The sequence below is a fragment of the Juglans microcarpa x Juglans regia genome, chromosome 6D (genome assembly GCF_004785595.1).
Source record: "Juglans microcarpa x Juglans regia isolate MS1-56 chromosome 6D, Jm3101_v1.0, whole genome shotgun sequence".
Lineage (NCBI taxonomy): Eukaryota > Viridiplantae > Streptophyta > Magnoliopsida > Fagales > Juglandaceae > Juglans > Juglans microcarpa x Juglans regia.
The window spans coordinates 2,213,591-2,240,009 of NC_054604.1; the positions used below are offsets into that span (position 1 = coordinate 2,213,591).

At 35.7% G+C, this 26,419-nt stretch overlaps 2 protein-coding genes across 2 annotated transcripts; both read left to right on the forward strand.

The window, feature by feature from the left end:
* The first annotated feature begins 16,098 nt into the window (after positions 1-16,098).
* LOC121235718 (probable serine/threonine-protein kinase WNK3) lies at positions 16,099-20,370 on the forward strand. The gene is made up of 8 exons (XM_041132091.1): positions 16,099-16,504; positions 16,793-16,830; positions 16,983-17,210; positions 17,343-17,566; positions 17,675-17,832; positions 18,329-18,512; positions 18,586-18,723; positions 18,837-20,370. The coding sequence occupies exons 1-8, from the start codon at positions 16,418-16,420 to the stop codon at positions 19,688-19,690; spliced, it is 1,911 nt and encodes a 636-aa protein (XP_040988025.1). The 5' UTR covers positions 16,099-16,417; the 3' UTR covers positions 19,691-20,370.
* A 547-nt stretch (positions 20,371-20,917) lies between these two features.
* On the forward strand, positions 20,918-22,788 carry LOC121235720 (elongation factor Tu, chloroplastic). The gene has a single exon (XM_041132092.1). The coding sequence runs from the start codon at positions 21,068-21,070 to the stop codon at positions 22,544-22,546; it is 1,479 nt and encodes a 492-aa protein (XP_040988026.1). The 5' UTR covers positions 20,918-21,067; the 3' UTR covers positions 22,547-22,788.
* The last annotated feature ends 3,631 nt before the right edge of the window (positions 22,789-26,419 follow it).

Consider the following 26,419-nt stretch of genomic DNA (forward strand, 5'->3'; position numbering starts at 1 on the left):
ACTCCACAGCAAAATGAGGTAGCTGAACGGATGAACAGGACTCTCTTGGAGAGAGCCCGCAGCATGCTTTCTAATGCAGGCTTGGCTAAGGATTTCTGGGCTGAAGCAATCAACACAGCCTGTTACTTGGTCAATCGTTCTCCAGCCACAGCGATTGGTTTGAAGACTCCGAATGAGTTATGGTCTGATACTCCTGCTGATTATTCAAATTTGAAAGTTTTTGGTTGTCCTGCATATTTCCATGTTAATGATGGAAAACTTGAGCCAATGGCTAAGAAGGGCATATTCATTGGGTATGCCAGTGGGGTGAAGGGATTCAGGTTGTGGTGTACTGATCCTAAATCACCCAAGTTTGTGATCAGTAGGGATGTCACTTTTGATGAAAAATCCATGCTTAGTCCGAGAAAGGAGATTACTGAGTCTACAGGACAAGAACAGGATGTTAGAAAGCAGGTGGAGTTTCAGGTGGAAGCACCACAAGGGCTGCCCAGTGGCGCCCAAGATCATGCTATTGTAGATGAGCATGATTCTGATTCGAGTAGCAGCGCACAAGGTGAGCAAGACTACAATATAGCGACTGGTAGACAGAGGAGGCAGATTAGACCACCTCAGAGATATGCTCATGCAGATATGGTGATGTATGCTCTTACTACAACAGATAATTTTGTTGGTCAGGAGCCTTCCAGTTATTCAGAAGCTGTCAAGAGCGCAGAATCTGCACAGTGGTGCGCAGCTATGACTGAAGAGATTGAGTCTCTTCACAAAAACCAAACATGGGATTTGGTTCTGTTGCCAAAGAAGGTGAAGATTGTTGGCTGCAAATGGGTCTTCAAAAGAAAAGAGGGAATCCAGGGTGATACGGATGCAAGATACAAGGCATGCTTAGTTGCTAAGGGCTTCAGTCAGAGAGAAGGCATCGACTTCAATGAAGTCTTCTCTCCAGTGATGAAACACAGTTCGATCAGATTACTACTTGCTTTAGTAGCATTGTATGACTTAGAGCTGCAGCAACTTGATGTTAAAACAGCGTTCCTACATGGTGAACTTGAAGAGACCATTTATATGCATCAGCCAGAGGGATTCATTGTTGAAAACAAGGAAGATCATATGTGCAGATTGAAGAAATCTTTATATGGTTTGAAGCAGTCGCCAAGGCAATGGTATAAGCGGTTTGATTCTTTTATAATTGATCATGGTTATTTGAGAAGTAACTATGATAATTGTGTTTATCATAAGGAATTATCTGATAAGTTTTTCATTTATTTGCTATTATATGTTGATGATATGCTTATTGCTGCTAGAAGCATATCTGACATAGGTTTGTTAAAGACCCAACTCAGAAATGAGTTTGAAATGAAAGACTTAGGTGCTGCGAAGAAGATGTTGGGAATGGAAATTTTCAGAGATAGGAAAGTTGGAAAGTTGTACTTGTCCCAGGGAAAGTACATTGAGAAAGTGCTTCAGAGATTTGGGATGTTTGATTCCAAATCAGTAAGTATACCACTTGCTACGCACTTTAAGCTTTCAGCTAGCCTATCTCCTCAGACAGATGAAGAGGAACTGTTCATGGCTAGTGTTCCTTATTCAAGTGCAGTTGGCAGCATCATGTATGCAATGATTTGCACCCGCCCAGACATTTCACAGGCCGTGAGCGTAGTTAGCAGGTATATGGCTAATCCGGGTAAGACTCATTGGCAGGCTGTGAAATGGATACTCAGATATCTGAGGGGAACCCTGAACTTTGGGTTAATATTTGATAGAGATGTCGATCTCAGTTCCAAAGTTACTGGTTTTGTTGATTCTGATTATGCTGGAGACTTAGATAAGAGAAGATCATTGACAGGTTATGTTTTCACTCTGTGTGGGTCAGCTATTAGTTGGAAAGCAACATTGCAATCCACTGTTGCTTTATCAACTACCGAGGCAGAGTACATGGCAGCAGCAGAGGCTGTTAAGGAGGCCATTTGGTTGAAAGGCTTGGTCAATGATTTGGGTTTACAGCAAGATGGGATCTCAGTATTCTGTGACAGTCAGAGTGCAATACATTTGACCAAAAATCAAATGTATCATGAGAGAATGAAGCACATTGATGTCAGGTACCATTTTCTCAGAGAGATTGTTATAGAGGGTGCTATACAGATTCTAAAGATTGCTACTACAGAGAATCCAGCAGATATGATGACTAAACCAGTTGCAGTATACAAGTTCAAACTTTGTTTGGACTTGATTGGTGTTCGTATTTTGTTATTCCCGTAAGGGATTTGGTGGTAGGGATTGGTTTTGTGGTCAGAGGTTTTTTATGTTGAAATTGGCAGAGTTCAAGCCAAGGTGGAGATTTGTTAAGAGGTGGCTTGAATTCAGATTGAACAGTGCATGTGTCGTAGGTTCGCTCGAGCGGAGGTTCACTCGGCTCGAGCGAAGTCAGACAGAGAGCTTCGCTCGACATTCGCTCGACACTCAGCTCGAGAGAAGTCAGACAGAGAGCTTCGCTCGACATTCGCTCGACACTCAGCTCGAGCGAATTCAGGCAGAGAGCTTCGCTCGACCCTCGCTCGACATGCAGCTCGAGCAATATCCAAGTCAGAGAGCTTCGCTCGACCCTCGCTCGACACCCAGCTCGAGCGAGTTCAGGCAGAGAGCTTCGCTCGACTCTCGCTCAATTGTTGGCTTGAGCGAAGTGCAGAAAACCTACGCTCGCTCGACACTCGCTCGACGTTCACTCGAGCCAATGTTCACAAAAGTGAATTCTCACTTTTCCTATAAATACCAAACGGCGCCCACTTCTTCCACAGACTTCAGAAATCATTTTTCTCTTGTTTTAAGTGTTTTCTTGAGAGAGAAGTCTAGAGTGAGTTTGAGAGATAACTTCCTTGTGAAGTTTTGTTGTATTCATCTGTACTCCATCTCTGTTGATAGTGAAATCTTCGATACCGACCCCACCAGTGGACGTAGGCTCATTTTGAGTCGAACCACTTAATTCTTGGTGTTCTTTCTGTGTGATTGTCATCAATTTCTTTTGTTTAATTTCGCTACTATACTTCGAGTTAGTCTTAGATCTACAGTTATTCCCAACAGTTATATTAGTTCCAAATCATTTAGTTTCCTTTAGTAATGGAACGCCTCAAATCCGGGTGGCTTGGAGAATTACTACATGTCACTTGTAAACACATTTCCCAACACAACTAAAATAAATCTCCAACAAAACTTTATTATCAAAACTCAAACTCAAGTCTTCTAAATAAACACCTTGAAAACTCCATAAAGTCATTATCGCAACAGAACAAAAATAAACTAAGGAGTCCACAACCTCTCGGTAGTCATAACAAACCAAACTGATAACTTAACAAGTCTCACTAAACCCACGATAAAATTAAATCTAAGAGACATTAAATCTGAAGGACATCAGAATTCATTCTCTTAACATCCCCTCCTCAGCTTAATCATGCCCACCAAACTAATCCCGGTCCTCAGTTGGACTATCCACATCATCTGAAAATATTATGAAGAAATGTGGGGTGAGTTATCAACAACTCAATAAGCAGGAGACATATGTTAGCGTGCAAACATGAGTATTTACAAAGTGTAATATGCAGAACCAAATAATTTACAGAGTTATCACGTAAAACAAAACATGTTTTCAAAAGTAACAAAGCGATAGTTTTAAGACAAATAAAACCTATAATACTTTGGCATAACATAAACTGAGTATCATCATCACATCAAAACAGAGCATCACACAGAGCAGAGTCCATATTTAACCCCTGTGGTAGGATTGTGCTAAATCCGGTGTCCAAACCAGATAGAGACAGAGGTGAAATCTCTCCTTTATTCTTCTCGGAGCCCCGAGTGTGCACATAGGAAATACCACAATAAAACCACTTTGTTTCCAAAGTGGGTGCACTTAGAGACAGAGAAATTGGTACCAACCCAAACAGAGCAGAGCATAACAGAGCAGAGCAGAGACTGAGTCAGATACAAAATCAGTACACCATGCCAAATGTTTTCAGATGCCATATCAAAACAAAATAGAGTACCAAAACATATTCAGATCATTCTCACAAACTGAAAACAAAAGTCAGAACATCTTTCTAAATAAATGCACAATTTTTTAGATTCTCAATATCGTTCTTTTTCAGATTTCAAAAACAGCATGATAAAATATAGCTCATGTCTACACAATGCATGTTAGAAACATTTTTTTTTTCATATAGATTTCATGAGTAATGCAAAATAAGTGAACGAAGTTGGTTTTTCCCAAGTTCTCATTTCATCACAAAACATGCAAGTTTTCATAAAATCAACCTCAGTCTTATTAACTTGTATAAAACCTAGCATAGGAACCCCGCTTACCTAACTCCTGTAGCGTATTATCTATGTCTTGAATTCGACCTCTAAAAATCTCGTCACCTATCGATAGAAAAAATATATATACTGAGTATTAAACGACAATTGACATAACATCCATCTAATAATTAAAACTCATAATCTCAACCCATAATATAGCAAAAACAACTCACTAATACAACCATATAGTAATCTGGACAGCCCGCATTTCAACCCAAAATACCATATTCTAATTTTAATATTTACCAAAACACCCACCAAAGTCAACGTCAAACACAAACAATCAAAATATCAACCCCACTTCAATGGCCCCTAATTCCAAGCAATCATCACAACTCAACCAAAATTACAACAACAATGTAACTCCAAATAATTTAACCTCCACTCCAAACGGTCGTATAGAAACCCGAACAGTACAAAAACAGCCCCTAATCAATCCCAAGTATCACTCAGTTTACTGCTCGACCAACCCAAAATAATCCACAATTCTAAGACCATTCCAACACAAAGTGTTTGCTTACTCACAAAAAATGTCCGAGAACTCACGAACTACACTTCCAAATATTTCATTGAAGTGAAATAAACTGACTTGAAGTGAAAGTGTGTGTGCGTGCGTATGAGACCGAGAACGAGAATGGCTTACCAGTGAAAGTTAAATTCTCCCGTAATGGCTTCACTGGTTACACGAAAAGCCAAAACCGAAGACCCACGAACCAGAAACCACAAGCAACAACAAAGTCTGCAAGTGATGAAACAGAGAGGGTCAGCTGAGAGGGTCGAGTTCAAGGTCTAACATGAAGAATAAAAGAGAGGGAGAAAGAGAAACCTGTAGGCAGAAAAATTACCAAGTGGAAAGAGGGAGAGCCGCGTCTGAAGAGAGAAAAATCTAACTGCAGAAAATAGAGGTACGCGAGAGGGAGAGAGACGCACAGACTCTGCAAAAATGGAGGGACGCGTGAGGGAAATACCGAATGGGAGAAATGTGTAGGAAAATTAGGGCATGACTTTCGGACTCACAAACAGACTCAACGAAGAGAAGAGAGGGACTCGGGAAGGGGGAGTGGGTTACGGGAAAGAGAAGGACACGGGGGAAAGCCAGAAGAAACCGAAAGAGAAAGAGGGGGAGAAGGAATCGGGGAGTTGAGGTCCTGAGGAAGAGGGAAACTTACCTCCAAAACGGCGCCGTTCGCACTCCTCCAAGGAAATGGGCCGGGCCCTCGAGCACAATCCGGGCTTCACAAATAAGAAGAAAGAAAAAAAAACTGAGCCTTACAAGTAATAATTCAGGAAATTGTGGGCATCAAAACTTGATCTTTTGGTGTGTTTTTTAATAATTTATAATTTTAATAGGCGTACTATATATATGATTTATGTATATATTGTGTTTTTGGGTGAATTAGAGAATTAGAATATATAGTAATTAATTTACATGAGGTTTATAATCTGAATATATAGATATCAGAAGATAATTTAGAAAAATGTTCGTTAAAAAGAAAAAGATTTTAAGAGATCATTGACAAAGACGAACGGTATAGACAATAGGTCGATGACAATATAGTTTTTAAACTCCAAAAAGAATAAAAGAATATTTAAATATTGGTACCAATTAAAATATGTGACAGAAACACATGACATGAGATGCGTGGATATTATAATATTATTTTCATTATTTAATAGTAACAGCAACAAAAACGTTATTAATTAACAAAAAACTTTTGATAATAAATGGACGGAGGCCGTGTTATTTGGCCAAAGAATCAGTAGCAAAGAAATTATTATATGTTTTTTTCATTTAAATAATCATAGTTTTTTTTCTTAAATGATTTAATGTTAAATAATCATAGTTAATTATAAGGAGATCATTATTTTACTATTTATATATAATAATAAATTAATTCATTTCTAAGTTTTTAATTTCGTCGAATGTATATTAATTATCTATTGGGGGAATAAAAATGTTGCATTTTTACGTCAGAAACTCGATTGTTCTAGAGATAAAAAGACGAATTTTTTTAAGAGGAGTCCTACAGTTATAAAGTGGTTACACAAAAATTAATTTTTGAATAATTTTCAGATCTTTTTTATAATAAAAATATTTTTAAAATTTAACAAATGACATTAAGCTACATCAGTTTGTGAAATTATTTTTATATAATTACCTTATAGTTAGAGTATTTTTTTTTAAATAAAAATTAGGATATCATACTCTAGCTTAAATCATGGTTTGTCCTTGAAAGAGATTATGAATATAATAAAAGTTTTTCTTTACAAATTATTAAAATGCTACCAATCAAACACATTCTTGATATGCAAGTTTATCACATCAAGTTGCACACAAACATATATGTTTTTTTTTAAAATTTATTATTATTATTATATATTTTTATCTCACAATAAGTAGCAAAACTCCATAAATATATTATAGAATGAAAAAATTTATTTATCATTATTTTTATCATCATCCTCTTAACTTTTTTTTATATGGCATTAAATGATAAGTTTACAAATAAAATATAATAAATATTCTCTAATTATTTAATATCATATCATAAAATGATAAGTATTCGCTAGCATTACTCAAAATATATAGTAGCTTTGGTGCTAATTGTTTTGTCAAATACTGAAGTGCCAAGGGTAGAAACCCTTCAAGCATTTGGAGAAGGTTATCGAAGCGGGAAATATTTTAACTATAAAAAAATTATATAAAAGTAAATTACAAACTAATATGATACGTGAGATATTTGTAAATTTAACTTCATCGTAAATATATTTAACAGATCTTATAAAATGTCAGTCTATAGATTTATTGTTATATAATATTTTTATATCTATATCGACCCGGCCACCTTTTTGGGTTAGACACGTAAAGTATTCCCGCTGATCACACGCATCCGCGGGTAATTACAGGACCATGACTTCAAAGATATTAATGCATAAATCATCTGAGGTTTCGAACACTTTGACCAGCTGGTGTTTATCAATATTCAACTAATTATCACTTGAATTTTCCTTATTAAATGTTTTATTTTATGATCATCTTGATGCATGGGCTTGAGCTACTTGGAGTACTTGGGCCCTAGCTACTAGCTAGGCTGCAATAAAAGCAGCCAGTGTTTCCTTGCTATATATATACTTTGAGGAATATTATTAGCAGCATCCACTTTTAAGAGCAGCTATTTTTGTATTTATTATGTGGTATTATTTACATCACACATCTCATAAATTTAAAATTAGAGAAGAATGAGAGAGAGTTGATGAGAAAGAGCAGAAATGAGAGAGAGACCGAGATGAGAGAGAAAGACGATGAGAGAGAGTCGATGAGGGATGAGAGAGAGAGTCGAGGAGAGAGAGCGATGATGAGAGAGAGAGTTGAGGAGAGCGAAAGAGCTAATGAGAGAGAGTCGAGAAGAGAGAGACGCTGATGAGAGAGAGAAGAGAGAGAGAGTTGATGAGAGAGACGATGGAATCCCAGATGAGAAGCTGTCTACGTTTGGGAAAAAAAAACAAGAGGATGAGAAGCAGCCATGTAGTGTGCAATGTGTGCACAACTATAGTGGCTGCTCTCTAGCACTACTCATACTTTGAACCAGGTGGTGGAATGTTCATAACAAAATCTAGATAATTAGTTATTGAATAATGCTAGGCTCACCGCTCGCCATTTCTTTTTATTTTTATTTTTATTTTTTTATTTTTTTAACTTCGTGATTAAAGAATATTTTTTAATAATATTATGAATTTTTTATAAAAAAAATATTTAAAAGTATTAAAAATATACATATAAAAAAAAGAAAAAAAAACACACTAAAAACTACCAACAGTGGCTGTTGTGCCTTATTTTTTTGTCATCTTTTAAAGAAAATTATACTATCACTAGTTTTTACCACTTGGTATTATCGTTAAATTTTTAATTTTTATTTTATGATTAAGAAAATATTATTAATTTCATTTTTTTATTTTTTAAAAAATATTTTAAAATCTTAAAAAATACATATAAAAAAATAAAAAAAAATCAATTATACCTTAATCGTAACTCCGAGCGGTGGAGGTAGCATTGTCCATTAATTATTAGGTATTGTTTTCTCTCAGATGGAGAGTACAAATTATTAAGAGCTTCACAGTATTAATTATCTTCTTTGTCAGTCTCTGATCATGATGCATGTGGCTCGACGCATGCATGCAGCAGCAGCAAATTTCATAGGCGCTCTGATCTCATGCGTGCATTGCCATTAATCCTGAGTTCTTCTATGGATCAGCAGCATCCCACACCCCACACATCAAGTGTGGGTTTTTTTTTTTCTTCCCTTTTTTATTTTTTTTCTCTTCCCGTCGATCGAAACCATTCGATCGAGTTCTTGTTCTGGGCAATCACGACCGACTTCAACCTCACCCTCCCCATCATCATGGCCGAGTTATTGTTCTGGGAAATCATGGCCGACTTCAACCTCACCCTCAGTGACCATGTTTTGGGCAATTATGGAAAACCCCCGCGCCCCGGGGGGTGGGGTTGTGGGGAACTCGGTTCTACCACATGGGATGTGGGATGTGCGCCCAACAACTGGCTCATACCAAGAATTTCTCGTGTATATATATATATATATATATATATATGTATATATATATAATCGATAATAACCTCTTTAATAGAGGATATATGATGTTTATATGTAAGAAAATTCTATACACTATACTACTATTTTATTAAGTAAGATGTGACATATTTATCACCATTAAATGATCATTTATTACATGTTTTTTTATCATCTAATGGTGATAAATGAGTTACATACTATTTAGTATTATCAAAATAGAATGAGAATGTGATGTATAACATTACTTATATATATAATATGGTTTTACGTAATTGGCTAGAGAATGATCAGGGTTTTGTGAAGGAAATTAATTAGTTAATCTGCTCATTATACAATTTTCTCAATATGGGAAGGAAACTAAGTACGTATGTTCCTGAGACTAGGCATCATTTATTTTTGTAGATGAAATGAGATGAGTTAAGATAAAAGTTAAAAATTGAATAAAATATTGTTCGAATATATTTTCTTAATATTATTATTGTTTTAAAATTTAAAAAAGTTGAATTGTTTATTTTATTTTGTGTAAAAATTCAGAAAAGTTAGAATGATTAGATAAAATGGAATGAGATGTGTTGTGAAAAAAACTAGGCAGATTCTGATTAATGAATATTTCTGGAAATTAGGCATTGTTATAGCAGGATGCATGCATGCAAGCAATCAATATCAATATATATGATGGTTTAATATTAGTAGTACTACATGATTCAAAGCTGCGAGGAGTCTAGTGGCTGGGGTCTAAGTTGATCAATCTCTATTTCCGCTAGTACTAGTACTAGTACTCATTAGAAGTATTTCGGACTAATTCCTAGCTTGTTGATCTCTTTTTAACTAAATATTGTTGGTGTATGTTTTGAATGTGACAATTTCGTTAGGGTGTTTGTCCCACAGATTGATATATTTATAGAGTACTACAAGCAATAGATGACAAGAAACACAACCTTTTGATCATTGATCAGTTGTTAAACATGAGCTGTGTCTCTTGACACTTAGTACTCAACCAATATCTCCTATGAAAACCATCACCATGCAGAGAGAATGTAAATCGATCCACTAAGGTGCACCGTTAATTGGTGTGGTTGATCACATGAAACTATAAATATTGCCCTTCAATTTGACTGGTTACGGCCTTCCACATGAGAGGCATGCAGCATGTTTTTCATTAAATCAACAATTGATCGATATATGGTGAAAACAGTCATTTTTAGTAATAATTAAGTGTACGTGTACGTAATAAATTACATATATATATTATATATATATATATAATCCCGGAGCAGTAGCATGGCATTATGATGTATATATCTAATTAAAACTTTCTAAAATAGGAGATTAATTCTGTATTATAGGTACTCTTAGCTAGCTCTCAGGAAATTATATATATATATATATATATATATATAAAACAAAAAAAAAAAAACAAAAAACAAAACCAGAAGAAAAAAAGCGAGGAGAAGATCAAGATCAAGAAGAAAACATATGCACAATTAATGTATATATAAGCAGCATAGGGGGACAGAGAAAAATACGAGACAGTGAAATTAAGCATTTACTTGTAATTAATGATCTTCAATTAATTAGACTTCGAGAGAAAATTATCTTGGGTACTGGTGGCTATCTTTTTACTAAATTAGTTAATTAAATTGACGATACTTTTTAAAGTTTTAATTCTCTCGTTAAAAATTTCTCTTTTCCAAAAGTTGATCCATGAATCTTGATAACTATTTTCTTGTAGAGCCCAAATTATATTTTATTTGTTGACTTTGGAAACTCAATAATTGATCTCAAAAACTTGATCATTTTTCTTATGATAATTTATGTGACATAGATGATCAGTTTCTAACTGATCACAGCTCTTTGATTGATGTTGGATACAAACAAGAGCTAGAAACTGTTGTGAAATTTATAAAAAAACTCACTCATTGATCAGGGTTTTCAGAATCTAAGATGAAAACATTGATCAGTTCCATTTTGATAGTTGATCGAGTTGAAAATAGAAATATATTTAAAAAAAAAATAGTAATTATTTTGTGTCTTTTCTTTTGTAATTTATATCTACTTTGTAATATATTTTTTTTTTTTTAAAAAGAGGACGGAACCTCCAAATATTGATCAATACAAGTCTATTTTCAATATAATAATTTAATCTTAAATCTTTAGTATTTTAAATTAATAATGCCTGTCTGTCTCCAAATAATGGCCAAAGGATAGGGTGATATATAATGCTTTGCAGATATATATTCAACCAACATAAAAGCACTGCATCATGTACTCCAATTAGAAAGTGAGGAGGGCCAAGCTTTACTGTTTGAGGGACAAAATGAACTCATCTAAGAAGCAATATTATCATATAGCAGATTGATAGGTAGTGGGAGATCAAATAATTAATGTACCAGAAAAAAAAAATGGTGGGGCTGGCTTGCTTTGATAAGCTGGAATATATATCTCTTTTAACTTCTGTACTAATTTTCTTGGTATATATATTTTCTTGGTGTTTCCATATTAATGTTGAGGAACGCACATTTTACTGTTTTGATTTTTCGCTATTGTACTAAATGGAGATAATGTTCATAATTTCTTGTCTTTAATTTATCACTCTTAGAATGTATTTGGGCGTTCTGTTGTATACTTTCTGTGTACACGAGTTATACCTATTTCATTCATATCAGTAATATTTATCTTTTACTTATAAAAAAAAAAAAATGTTGAGATGGTTGAAAGAGATGAGGCTAGGTTTCCGAAGAGACAGATACAGTGCAAAATTGTTAAATTTCATGTGATCATGTTCAAAGTTAGTTAATTTACAGATGTGTCACCAAACATGTTGTTTAGTGCAGACATGATAAAGTAGAAAGCCTATTTGAAGAGAGTTGTTACAGGTATAGTATCTACTCATAGTTTCATTGGTCGACTAATCAGGCTAATAAGCTTGAGGCTGCAATTTGATATGGACATGATGTGCATATGATCTTAATTCTCTTTCTAAAGCATGCAGAAGCAGAACCCTGTTTTCTGCACCAAATATTAAGTGGACGTCTGACCTGTACTTGTTGCCCTGGGGTCCTTTGCTTTGCTGATGGTCGATTGTTCTTAGCATATATATATATATATAGGAGGATCAAGAGCGAGCAAAGATATAAGTGATATATAGATACTGATCATATATCGGGCGATAGATCATTATAATTCGTTGAATTTCTTTGTTAAGGCCGCATGAGTGGGGTTACATGCATGATTAGTGTATTGAAATTTGCAAGTTGCAATTAATTTGCACCAAAACTTTTCGTTGTGGTTTTACTGTGATTATTAAATGATTTTGCAACTCATTTCATGTAAGTATATAGCATTAATTAAAGCTCAAAAATAGTGTCGAGATCTTATAATTATTGTCGATTTTCCTAATTTGAGTTGTCAACTATTTTTCATTGCTCTTTTCTTCAATTCAAGTTTAGATACGAAGAAGAAGAAATGCAACTCGGTGGTTGTTGTTCATGGCCGGGTTTAACCTAGCTAGCTAGCTTGCAATTGGAATAGGTATCATGTTATAAAGAGCGAGCTAGGTCGATAGGGTTACCCAATGCATTTTGGAAAATACACTTATGTTCATGAAAAATCAGAGTCAAAGTTTTATCCACATGAAAAGGAACTGTTTGGCAATAAGTTTGAATGGATTTGCAAAAGTGATTTGGAAAAGAAAAATTAAAAAACAAATTAATGCGTAGAAACTTGACATATATATTATATATTATATATTATATATATGCATGCCCGCCCCCACTTAGTACGTACATAGTTTTTATACGCAATATTGAGAATATGACCGGTTACCTTTGAATATCAGACTTGCAGCTCATCATGATCATGATCATGATCATCAGCCTCTGAATTAAGTAGTTTTTTCTTAGAATTTATCGTATTTTCATTTTCTTGATCGATCTTTGGAATTAAGCCTTTGGTGCATGGTTGAAGAATATATCTGTGATAAGAAATTAAGAATGATATTGGGTAGCAAAAGGTACGGATTTAGTGCAGAAATGGGTATGCATGCCATGCATACATGATGCAGATCATCGATGATCATGCGTGGCTGCAGGCCTCTCTGGCCTCTTTCTATAAAACAAATTACGGATTAATATGCGATTCATTGTTCCGATGAACATTATCTTTTGTCTAGAACGATTGGACTCCTCCTCCTACAAATCTTTACTGCATGCATAACGTGAATTTGACTTAGTTGGTCATGTCTTGAATGGTTGGCGTTGAAGGTACTGCTGTTAGGGCTGGTTAATGATCTCTAGACTGGTTGGGTCATGACACGTGTAGTACTTGAATTGTCAAAAAAATAATTCATACTAACACACACACACACATATATATATATATATATATATATACACACACACACACATACATGCACGTGTATATATATATATATATGTTTAAGATTACAGTAAAAAATATAACTTATATTTTTAAGACTTATAACTTATAACTTATTATTATTAAAAAATTATTTATTGTTTGGCAACTATATATATAAAGCACTTTTAAACATGTTATATTTGTTTTAAAACAAATTAAAAAAAATACTTTACGAGGTATAAATGAAGATCATTTGAGGTATAAATCAATTCACCGGTAAGAAATGGTGACTTAAGGGGTGTAGCATCAACAAGGAGAGACACAAGAATAAGTCACATGTCGTTTGCAGATGATTGCATTATCTTTGGTAAATCAAAAGTGACTGAAACTACAAGAAAATTACTTATTTGCGACCAGTTAATTCCAGCAAAATAATTATTTGTAACTAAAATTGGTTGTGAATAGTCTTTTAGTTACAATAAATTGATCACGAAAGTCTATTTTTCTTATAATTATATATAATGAGTGGAATAGAGTACAAGAAGTGCTTGAATCATATGGGAAATTAGCTTCAGGCCAGTAGTTGAATAAGCAAGAAGTCTATTATTGTATAACAAAAAAATTTGGGATCCATATTAATAAGTTTATTATTTCTCTTATTAATTTTAATTTAATTTTGTTGAGACCACCACCACATCCCTTGAAAATAGATATTATATAGAAATTATACAAAATTTAGGAACTATAAGAAAAAAAACTAGAGAGAGATCACATTTATAAGTATATTAAAATTCTAGAAATTTTTTAGAAGTATATGAGGATTATAAATTTTTTAGGAGGGCCATTTTCTATATTTATAAAATTATATCCAATAAAATCTTAGAATCTTGGACTATTTTGAATTTTCCATAAATTTTGGTCGAAGTATGCCAAGAAATGAGATTTTCTTCGGCCATCTTCGAAGGCGATGCTCTAGCGGCTTTAATAAATGACATAAATAGCTCTTCAGAAAATTGGACAAGTTATGGTCAAGTCATCAAGGATGTTATAAGATATCTTATCCGAAAATGGCCACTCTGGAAGATCCAGTTTATTTGAGGGGAAGGGAACACCATTGCTCATTATAAGCTTGGAAAGATAGATGAGGGACCAGTTTCTATTCTAAGCTCTGTGTTCTATTGTTCTTGATGAAATGAAACTATTCTTTGATTAAAAATAAAATAATAATAATAATAATAAAGTAAAAATATATTTTTTAAAAAATCATATTTGCATATCACCACTGATCTAGTTTTAAGAGATCGAATTTAAATCCTATATATTGTTTCTTACAAATTAAATCTACGCCGACTTATAAATAAAATAAAAAAATCTAAAAAATGGTGGATTTAAGAAATTAGGGCATCAAAATCCAACCTATTTAGCTTAATTGCTTGTTTTAAGGTTTCATCTGATTATACATGCTAAATACCGATGAGGCTTTATTTTAAAGTATAATTCATTATTTTTTTATTACCATATTTTGATCATCTCTTGAAAATGTTAAATTCTTAGAAAAGTGTTATTTTTTTTTAAAAAAAATCGTTACTGCTTTTTTTTTTTTCTCATTTATATTAATTGACATGTATTTTTGTGTATATTCTTTTATCATTTTATATTTCATGATATAATATTAAATATCTGAAAATAAAAAGTAATCATTTTTAACACATTTAAAAGAAAACAATAAAAAGGCAATAATTAAAAAGATAATAATTAATTTTTTTTCTAAATAAATACACAAGCAATCAAACTTGAAATCAAGATAAGGGTTTCGAAACTTTTTGAAGTATTGATTACACCAATTGACCAGACCTTCTTCGCCAACTTGTGAGTTTTGAATAACTTATCCCATCATCATCACACGATTCATTAATGGAAACACTATTATAATATATTTATTTTTTCAGAAAATCAGATTTTTTATATAAGCTTTTAATATTTGCTTATTTTGATATTTCATAAAATTATTAAACTCATACATTATTCTTAAATTTGACTCGAATAGTAAAGGCTTGATGGTCTATTTTCTCTAAATTTAAATAGGTGCTATCAAGTTGGGGAAATTCCTTCATAAATTATATGAGATTAGAGACTTTTTACCAAGCTATTCACAAATTATTAAAAAAATAATAGTATAAGTCTAAACCCTCGTATTGTTATACAAATCATCTCATTTTATTTCATTTAATTATTACAAATTTCTTAAACTCACACACAAAACATTATAAACAATTCAATTTTTTCAAATCTTAAGATAAAAATAATCTTAAAAAATTATATTCTAATAATATTTTATTCAACTTTCAACTTTTATCTCATCTCTTATGTGTAACCATTACAATTCCAAGAGTTTCACTCTCATTCATGGTCATAGTGCACATAGTGTTTACTCTTTTTTAAGAATTGTTTAGATACAAAAAATCTCTTAACTCATTTTATTTTATCTTATCTATTCATTATAATTTTATTAAATTTTTATATAAAATATAATAAATAATTTAGTTTTTTAAAATTTTAGAATAAAATAATATTAAAAAATAATATTTTATTCTAATTTGTACAAATATTACTAAAAAGGAAGAGACACTTCATGCACAATGAATGCGAAAGAGAGTGAAGCTATTGAATTAGATTTTAAAAGATTTGAAACATAATAAGATGATGCCACGCCATTGAAATCACCGATGGTGGAGACCGGCCGGCTGCTGTCGGTCCCACCCTCGCACCCCATTCCATTAAGCCCCAAGGCTGACCTTTTAAACACACGAAAACAAAAATCAGATAAACAAAAACGAGTTCATACAGAGCAGTTCGATACGCTCAGCCATTCAAGCCGATTCGCCTTCACGAAATTCCTCTCTCTCACAAGCTGCTGCTTCTCTTATTCTTCCTCTGATTTATTCTCAGGACCCATAGGAGTCTCTTTTGGTTTCTGGGTATCGTTTGAATCTCCCAATCCCGCTTCTCTTTCGCCGGTCCGGATTCGACTCGGCTCGTTCCGAATTCGATGTGTGGTTTCTGAATTTGATCTGAGATTTTGGTGGGATTAAGTTTTGCGTGTGCTCGGATATTAGATACGAGAAATGCCACTGGACTATTTGTTCGAACAGGACCGGGACAATTCCGACATCGAGTTCGTTGAGGTTGATCCCACTAGTCGATATGGTCGGGTCAGTTCAACGACAAAGTCGTCTACTTTCCATCCGAAATTCTCATCTTCTGCTTGTAATTTAATTTTTATTCGTTTTCTTCTTATTCTGATTCCAGTTGGTTTTCAGTTTAGATTAGGAAAATAGTAAATCCTTCTCTTTTCTTTTGTCTCTATCATTAATGACACGCTGGATAATGTTAGTTAAAAAAGAAAACTTTGTTTCATATACATATATGTATAATTGCTATGTCTATTAATGGTTGTGCTTTTGTTTGAATTTTTGGTGGTTTGTTTTCTTTTTTTGCAGTATAAAGAGGTTCTAGGAAAAGGTGCTTTCAAGAAAGTGTATCCTTTTGTTCAATTCGCTATATTAATCCTGAGTTTATACTATTATAGATCACAAGTTTCCACCTGCTGCACTGTGACTAAAATGATTTTGAGACTGGAATTGTAAAGGCTACATTTGTGCGTCCTTGATCAAAATGTGGGAATTTCAGATATCGAGCATTTGATGAATGGGAGGGAATTGAAGTAGCTTGGAATCAGGTTAAGGTGGCAGATCTATTGCGAAACTCTGAAGAGTTGGAGCGTCTATATTCAGAAGTTCATTTACTCCAGACTTTGAAGCATAAGAGCATAATTAAGTTTTATAATTCGTGGGTCGACACCAAAAATGAGAATATTAACTTCATTACCGAGATTTTCACCTCTGGTACATTACGGCAGTGAGTTCTATATTCTGCTAGGCTAGTATTATCAGGTTTTTCGTTTTCATTTATCTCTTTTCTTTTCTTTTTTTTCTTTTTTCTTTTTTGGCTTTTTGTTAAGGGCTTCGTCTGTCACTGGATATTGTGTAGGTACCGGAAAAAACATAAATATGTTGATATAAGAGCATTGAAGAAATGGTCCAGGCAGATTCTTGAGGGCCTTCTGTACCTCCACAGTCATGACCCGCCAGTTATTCATCGAGATTTGAAGTGTGATAACATATTTGTCAATGGAAATCAAGGTGAGGTGAAAATTGGTGACTTAGGCCTGGCTGCAATTCTTCGCCAGGCTCGTTCAGCTCATAGTGTCATTGGTGAGGATTCTAGTATATTGTCATTGTTTTCCGTCTGAGATGATATTTTTTATGGGAACTTTGTTACCAGTTACCATTGCATTGGCGTTACTTTTATTTTGACTTCAGGGACTCCGGAGTTCATGGCACCAGAGCTTTACGAGGAGGAATACAATGAGCTTGTAGACATTTATGCCTTTGGCATGTGTTTGATAGAGTTGGTGACCTTCGAGTACCCATATGCCGAATGTGCCAATGCGGCTCAAATATACAAGAAAGTGACATCGGTATGGCCTTGGCAATCTTTGGCTCATTTCAATTACTATTCTATTGCAATTTCTTAAGAAAATACTTGTTTCACCATTTCATATTCGAAAGCTATTGTAGTCTTGATAAAGCTAAGCCCTGTAAGGAATGGTTAAGTAGTATGGTGATCAGATTCTTTGGACTCCGTAGTTTCTCTAGAAAGTTCAACTTCTGCAAGATATCTATGTTAGTACGGGTTCCCATTCTAAAGCAAGAAAGTGGCATCTCCATGTTTACATTCTTTGACTTGAAATATAGATAGTTATAATGTGGGTCATCGTTTCAAATCTTCTCAGCACTTCAATTTGACATTTCTAATTTTTTGGACCTGCAAATGTTTGTGAAATTTTGCAATCTGGCTTGAAGCACTGGAGTTTGGAAACCCAAATCTCAGTTTTTCGAATTTCAGTGCTAGTAACGCCATTAAACTTCACTTTTGGTGTGTAGACTTTTCATGTCAGTTCTTTTTCTTTCTAGGGAATAAAGCCAGCATCATTGGCGAAAGTAAAAGACCCTGCAGTTAGAGCATTTATACAAAAATGTATTGCAAATGTTTCTGAACGCTTGTCTGCCAAGGAACTTTTAATGGATCCTTTTCTCCAGTCAGATGAGGATAATGAAAGTATAGGTCGTTCTCTACGTCACAAGACCCATCATTCAGGTAAGTTTCAGTATTTTCTATGGAGATCAAAGGCCTTTATGTTTTTCCTCTCATTCTAACTTGTCAAAGACAGAAGGCAATCATGGTCAGTCTGATATTGTTAGTGATGGTAAGGATTCAGCTGTGGAGACAAGTCGAGACTTCACAGTTCAAGGTCAGAGGAAAGATGTGAACACGATATTTCTGAAACTACGAATAGCAGACTCCTCAGGTTGTCTATCCTTCTCTTTGTTTATTATTAATTCTTCAAATTTTAAACAAAGAAAAAGATACTTTCATTAGCATTTACAGGGATTAAGTTGGAATTTCTCAATATTGGAGCAGGTCATTATCGCAACATCCACTTCCCGTTCGATATTGAGGCAGACACTGCAATTGCTGTTGCAAGTGAAATGGTTGAGGAGTTGGACCTCACAGATCAAGATGTTTCAGCAATTGCTGAAATGATTGACTCAGAAATTCGGTCACACATCCCAGATTGGACACCAAGAGAACTCTCTGGAGATAGTTCTGGTGGAGAAGTTGCAAGTCCTGATATCTGTACCTCTGAAGCCAAGGATGACGCTTCTTCCCTCATGAATGAGCCTACCCCTTCTTCAAGTGGTTTTGCATTGGAAAGATTGCCTTCAGGCCGTAAGTATTGGTCTGACTCGCCCAAGGCACCTAGTGAAACCTCTCCAGTGCAGTGTGGCCCTTCAAACTTGTCTTTGCTGGTTGATTCAGTCTCTGCTGGAGGTAGCTTGACTGGCGATAATGAAAACTCTCCTGACCTTAATGAAGACAGAGACCATCCTAATTTTGGTGCTTTACTTGAACAACCCGAGGATGACTGTGTTTCTGATGATGAGGATGATAATAGTGAAGAGAAGGAAGCTAATTTACTTGTTGACCTACAATTGGGCAAGCAAAATGGTGCAGATCCAGATTCACATTCTAGCAATGGAGGTTATCCATTTGAAGAGAACTATTTTGAATCAGCAGCTGTCAAGATAATTGCTGGAAGACTTGAGAATCTGTTAAAGCAGCAGCAACGGGAGGTAAATGAATTGAAGGGGCAGCATGAATTGGCCACATCAAATCTTATGGAGGGATTTCCTCCAGAGATCTATCAAAAGGTCTTGAATATGTGTAAGCAGAAAATTTCCAAAAACGAAATGCACAGTGCTACACACAGCTAAACTTAGCATTTTAGAGATTTGAGGCCCTATACAAATTGGGAGTGGTGTTGTCTCGCTTTCCCAGCTTGACGTTCATTGAAAGTTTAGGTAATCCACTCATTTTTCACAGAAAGGAACACATATACCCGAAAGGCCGGAGATAGTCTGGAAGGTATAATCATCTTTCACATGTTGATACTATATATTCCATGAAGCTCAAATATCCTTCAGGAATCATGATTACTCAGATGCAAATATGTGATTTTCGTCAAGATCGTTCTGCTGGATGCGTCTGAAAACAGACTTCAACTGTGTTTTAAGGGGAATGCCGAATAAAACTACGGGTATTGGTGCTGTATTGAGAGACGATGATGTGCAAACTTATAAGCCTGAGAATCATTTTTGTTGAATAAGTATACTTTCAAGAGTGACTGCGATGGACTAGCTCAAAGAATTGATCCATCCACATTGACATAGTGATGCTGATGAGGTGAGACAGCTCAGATTAGCCCTGTATTTGAGTATGCCTAGAGAAATCGGTTTGATAAGAGTAATCAACATTCAGTGTATACTTGTAGATATGCATTTTTATTTACTTGGTTTCAATTCTGTTTATCTTTATTGAAGCAGTAGATATGTAAAATGTATCACATTATCACGTGTTATTGAATACAATAAGATAGATTACTGGTTTCCTAAAACCATGACTGCCCACACCTGTAGTCAAGGAAGTGGGACTCAGCCTCTCTTAAATCATGCTTTCACTTACTAGTGAATGACTTCAACCACAAAGGGCAGAGAATATAAGTCCTGAAATCCTGATTGATCTCATCACAATTTTAAACTCCAATAAACATATATTTTAAAGTTTTTTTGAATTTACAACATTTTTTTAATGGATTCTATCACTTCCACAAAAAATCTAAAGAATTTATTTCTCTAAAAGTCTTTAAAAAATTTTTAACTTTTCAAAAAAAAAAAAAAAATTTCTTACATCCAAACAAACTCTTATTACTTCTCAAAAACTAATTTCATTTTTCATTTGATATAAATTACCAGACTAGTTCATTTAAAATAGGCTGAAGATTCTCGCAAATAATTTTTACAACTCAAGAAAAGATACACAAAATTTATAGATTTTATAGTATTAAATATTATCTAAATAATATTAATAAATATGATAAAATTTATATGTTTTATCTATATGGATAAAAATAAAAATAAAATTACTAGGAATCCCGACCCAAAGCACTCACCTTGGGCAATGTCTGGATAAACCCTCCTCAGTATGATATGAGGACCGCCTTCGTCTTCCAAATTTCCAATAGATAACATTCTCCAGTCTCCGTTCCCTTTCTTTCTTCTTCACTCTCTTCCCCAAACGGCGCCATTCTCGATATGGCTGCAATTTCCTCAGCAGCAGCTTCAGCCTCAGCTTCCTCCAAGCTCACCTACCCATATGCCTCCCCACCCTCCCCAACTACTTCGTCCCTCACGTTCTACCCCAAATCCACCTCCAAACTGACCAGACCCACCGCCATATCCCAACTCTCCTCCTCCTTCCTCAATCCCTCTACCATCCTCCACCTCTCTCCCTCTTCTTCTACCACCAAGACGAATCGTCACCGCCGCCTTTTCACAGTCCGAGCTGCCCGCGGTAAATTCGAGCGCAAGAAGCCCCACGTCAACATCGGCACCATTGGCCACGTCGACCACGGTAAGACCACCCTCACCGCCGCGCTCACCATGGCTTTGGCGTCCTTGGGTGGCAGCGCACCCAAGAAGTACGACGAGATTGACGCCGCCCCAGAAGAACGGGCTCGTGGAATCACTATCAACACTGCCACCGTCGAGTACGAGACCGAGAACCGCCACTACGCCCACGTGGACTGCCCCGGCCACGCTGATTACGTCAAGAATATGATTACCGGTGCCGCCCAGATGGACGGTGCGATTCTCGTCGTTTCCGGCGCTGACGGCCCAATGCCACAGACGAAGGAGCACATACTGCTGGCTAAGCAAGTGGGTGTGCCCAACATGGTCGTGTTCTTGAACAAACAGGACCAGGTCGACGATGAGGAGCTCTTGCAGCTGGTGGAATTGGAGGTGCGTGAATTGCTTTCCTCTTATGAATTCCCAGGGGATGACGTGCCCATTGTTTCTGGTTCCGCTTTGTTAGCGTTGGAGGCTTTAATGGCTAATCCTAGCCTGAAACGCGGGGACAACCAATGGGTTGATAAGATTTATGAACTTATGGATTCTGTGGATAGTTACATACCAATCCCACAGAGACAAACCGATCTCCCATTTTTGCTTGCTGTTGAAGATGTGTTTTCAATTACTGGTCGTGGAACAGTTGCCACGGGCCGTGTCGAGAGGGGTACGGTTAAGGTTGGAGAAACTGTGGAGATTGTGGGTTTGAAGGAAACTAGGAATACTACTGTGACTGGTGTGGAAATGTTTCAGAAGATTCTTGATGAGGCTTTGGCCGGGGATAACGTGGGGTTGTTGCTTAGAGGTGTTCAGAAGGCTGATATACAGAGAGGGATGGTTTTGGCTAAGCCTGGCACGATTACCCCGCATACTAAGTTTCTTGCCATTGTGTATGTGTTGAAGAAGGAAGAGGGTGGTAGGCATTCGCCCTTTTTTGCGGGTTATAGGCCACAGTTTTACATGAGGACTACGGATGTGACGGGCAAGGTGACCTCAATTATGAATGATAAGGATGAGGAGTCTAAGATGGTCATGCCAGGCGACCGTGTGAAGATGGTTGTGGAACTCATAATGCCTGTAGCATGTGAACAAGGAATGAGGTTTGCTATCAGGGAAGGAGGGAAGACTGTTGGAGCTGGTGTTATCCAGTCCATCATTGAGTGAAACTTGGAAGCTTTTGACGTTGGCATTCTTGATAGGAAATGCTGTTACTTTTTTCAGTGGTGGCAAAATGACATCTTATCCTCAAATTTATGCAATTAGTTTTTCCATTTTACTGAACTTTGATCTATCCCATGTCATATATCTTCTAGGCTTGTGCTTCTTTTGCTTTATGCTGATATCTAGCATCAATGGATAACATTTTTGTGATGATCAAATATTACTTTTGCTTTTTTTTGTTCTTCTTCATCTTGTGTGCTACCAAAAGTACTTGCTATTATGTCTGATCTGAAGTGAGAAATGCACATAAGTGGGAGCTAGGAATATAGTTTGCATTTACGAAATGATATGGGTCCTTTTTTGAATTGTTTATAATCTAATGATGTCCATTTTACAGTTGAATTTTCATAGATTTGAATCCTTCTGGCATTGTATTTTCTCCTGCATTTGTATTATAATGCCGGGATTGAGGCAGATACAGTACATAACATGATTTTCAGAATCTGCTTTTGATTGCCAGATGCTTTGTGCCACCCTTCTCTTAGTTGAGGCTGATTTCCAACCTTGATAATGGGGGATGAAAATGAATTGTTGCTGTTACTACTTCTTGATATTGATTGAAGATTATACATCTCTCAATCTTTCATTGAACCCTCTAAAAAACGCTGCTTCTCTTTATGGCTCGCCTATTGTCCTTCAACTTTGTTTTGGAAGCTACAACCGGATAAGCCACACCTGAGATGGTTCTGCCCAGTCATGCTCTATGCAAGCAAAGTGCCATTGTTGCATGTGAGCTCTGCGTTGCTGTTTGTCTTGAATCTACAGGATCACTTGCTCGGAAGATGTGTTTCATTTGCTCCTGAAGTACCACTTAGTGAGCAAAAGGTCAGTTTGCCATATTAACTGCGTGAAAGTGTCACTACTTAGAGTTGGTCTGGAAACATTTGTAAGTATGTTTTTTCCTAAATTAGTAATGGTACCTTCTCGAAGAATAGTGTTGTTACCATGCTCATGATGTATGTACAGGCTATAGAGTTGTATATCATTTTGCTATAGGAAAATTGATGGCCAATAACTACAAAGACCTCAAGAGTTTCTTTGTGGTTCCATATTGCACTAGTTACACTTTTGCTTTTGTCTTAAGAAAATGTAGTCTGTTATGTAAGGAAGAAATGTTTTTGGTGAGGTTTGAAGAAGGCTCTCACATTGGTAGGCTTTGGAGAAGCATAGTTGAACGGCCATTACAGACTCTCAAGGTCTCAAGCGAGGGATGTATTCAAGACTGTGGGAAGGCTGTGGCTTGTTTCTTGAGTTCTTTACTCAACCATGAAATTGAAGACGGCCTGTGTGTTTGTGTGCAGGTTTCAAGAAATGTGTATGCTGGCATGGTTCTTGGACAATCTAATGCAAATAAACTAATATTAGGTAAAGAATGTGCATATAAATGTGTACTCCATAACCATGTGTACATTTGAGATTCTTTAGGCCAATTCTGGTTTGAATTTGACCGACTAGCAGTGAGACCAGGGTTGGGCCCACCTTCTTTTAATCAGAGACTAAGAGCACTGGCATTTGGCTAAAAGCCAGTGTAGCTATTAATTTAGCTAATTCCTCCAGAATTGAGGCCACACTGAATTAGCTAAATGAAAGTTATCCAACAGATTAGCTACAGTAAATTCATTTCTCAAGTCATATATGACTTGCACTGTAGCTAAGTCATCTGTTTTTTTATATTATTTCCTGAAACCCCTCGTTTCTTTCCCGCGGCTTGACGCTCTCTCCCTTCCCTCTGTTTTTTTCTCTCCAGCTCCTCCCCATTGCCATAAACAACTCCATCGAAGACAAGTGCCCGTCGCCATAAACAATGTCGTCGGCAGCTCTTTCCTGCAGCTCCTCGGAGCTTCTCTCCAGAAACTGTCTTCAGAAGCAACAGGGTAAATTTCTATAATTTCTTCTCCTCCATTTTTGGGTTTCAATTGCAAATTTCTTCTCCTCCATTTTTGGGTTTCTTTGGGTTTTATTTTGGTCAAATCTAAATGTGGGAGAGAATTAGCGTTGGGTTTTATTTTGGTCAGATCTTTGGGTTTCTTTGGGTTAGGAAAGAAGAATGAGGTATTTTGGTTTCTGTCCTTTTGCAATAGATGAATGAGCTATGGGTTGGTGTTGCTTTGAGCCATTTTCGTTGGTGTTATTTTCGTTTCACTGTGCAATAGATTTGGTTTGTGTTATTTTGCAATAGATAGCGGATCTCTGTTCTTGCCATTGATGTCTGAAAATATTTGTGCCATTGATGTCTGAAAATTGATGCTAGTGCCTGAAAATATTCCGTATAAACATCAAATGGAGAGAATAAAGCTGTCTGCTTCTACATGCTAGTTTTTGGATCTTACTTCTTGTTCTATATAATCTTTGTACACAATTCAAGCTTCAAAATACAATGATTAAAACTTAACCAAGTACCCAGGATATAAGCCTTTCTTTCCAAGAAACATACAAAAAAAAAAATATTTAGTACCCAGGATATAAGCCTTTCTTTCTAAGAAACATACAAAAATGCCCAAAATATTTTTTTTGTATGTTTGTGAAAGTTTCTTCTCCGTCTCCCTAGTAGTGGCATTGAACCCCACACCTGTTGTTGCTGCTGCTGTTGTGGCAACTCAACCTCCCATCTTGCCTTGACTATGGCTCCATCATGCACTGGCACGTACTCCTAATCACAACAAAACAGTGTCATCATTTACAACCAAGCAACCCATATAAGAACCATACACCTAGATAGTATACTGAGAAAGATTCCTGTATAGTGCTATCTGTCTATATAGTGCACTGAAAATTGATGCTAGTGCTATCTGTCTGAAAAGTGATGTCTCTTTCAAGCAAATAAATACAAGCACTAACTTTTAAGTGCCTTGTTCTTGTTGGTTGCAATAAAATAGATGCGAATGCTTCTTTTCATTTCCAGACTTTCAAGTGCAGTGATTTAAAAATATATTATACTGTTAAATCTGATATATTGGCATCAAGAGCATCGAGTGGTATTTTCAAGCCAGAACATCTACCATGTTCATGCCATATATTTAATAAAAGATGTGAATTATATAAGATTCTCAATGGCATTTATATAAGTGCAGATTCTTTGTGGCAGCTCATTACCGTCACATTGCAGCTCATTACTGTATTTCCATTGTACTTCTCACAATTTTTATTGGCTTAAGAACACTTCTCACTTTGAACCCTTTGTGATTACTATGTTTTTACAGCTTCAATGTCATTCCTGTTATAGAATCTGTTTATGGTAGTATGAGACCTTTTTTATTGGCTGCTATTTTGTGTTTTTTTCAGATTTTGCGCTGTTTTTGCTGTTGCTTATAAAGAGGAAGCTGTTGCTGTTTTTTTATATGTAATAAAAGATTTATTCCCAAGAAATAGGCATAAGCCCAAATATACAGGAAGTATTTAAAGGAAATACCTACTACTTTCCAAAATCGAAAGGAAAACTAAAACAGATTCTGGAAATTATCTTCCATTACAAAAGCTTTAGCCCACAAACTCAAGTACTGAAGAAAAAATCCCTAAGGTCTCCCAATGAACGTTCTTTGTCTTCAAAGCATCTCCCATTCATTTCAAGCCATAGGCACCACATGAGACAAGAAAGAATCATCTTCCAAACATGAACAACATTCTTGCTACCCTTCAAACCCTTCCACCCTATCAATAAATCCACCACTTCCTTGGACATTACCCAAAGTAAACCAGTCCGATTCAAAACCTCATTCCACAAAAACCTGGCAACTTCACAATGAAGAAAGAGGTGATTAACAGATTCTTTGTCCTTCTTGCACATGACACACCAATCAACAATGTACATACCTCTCC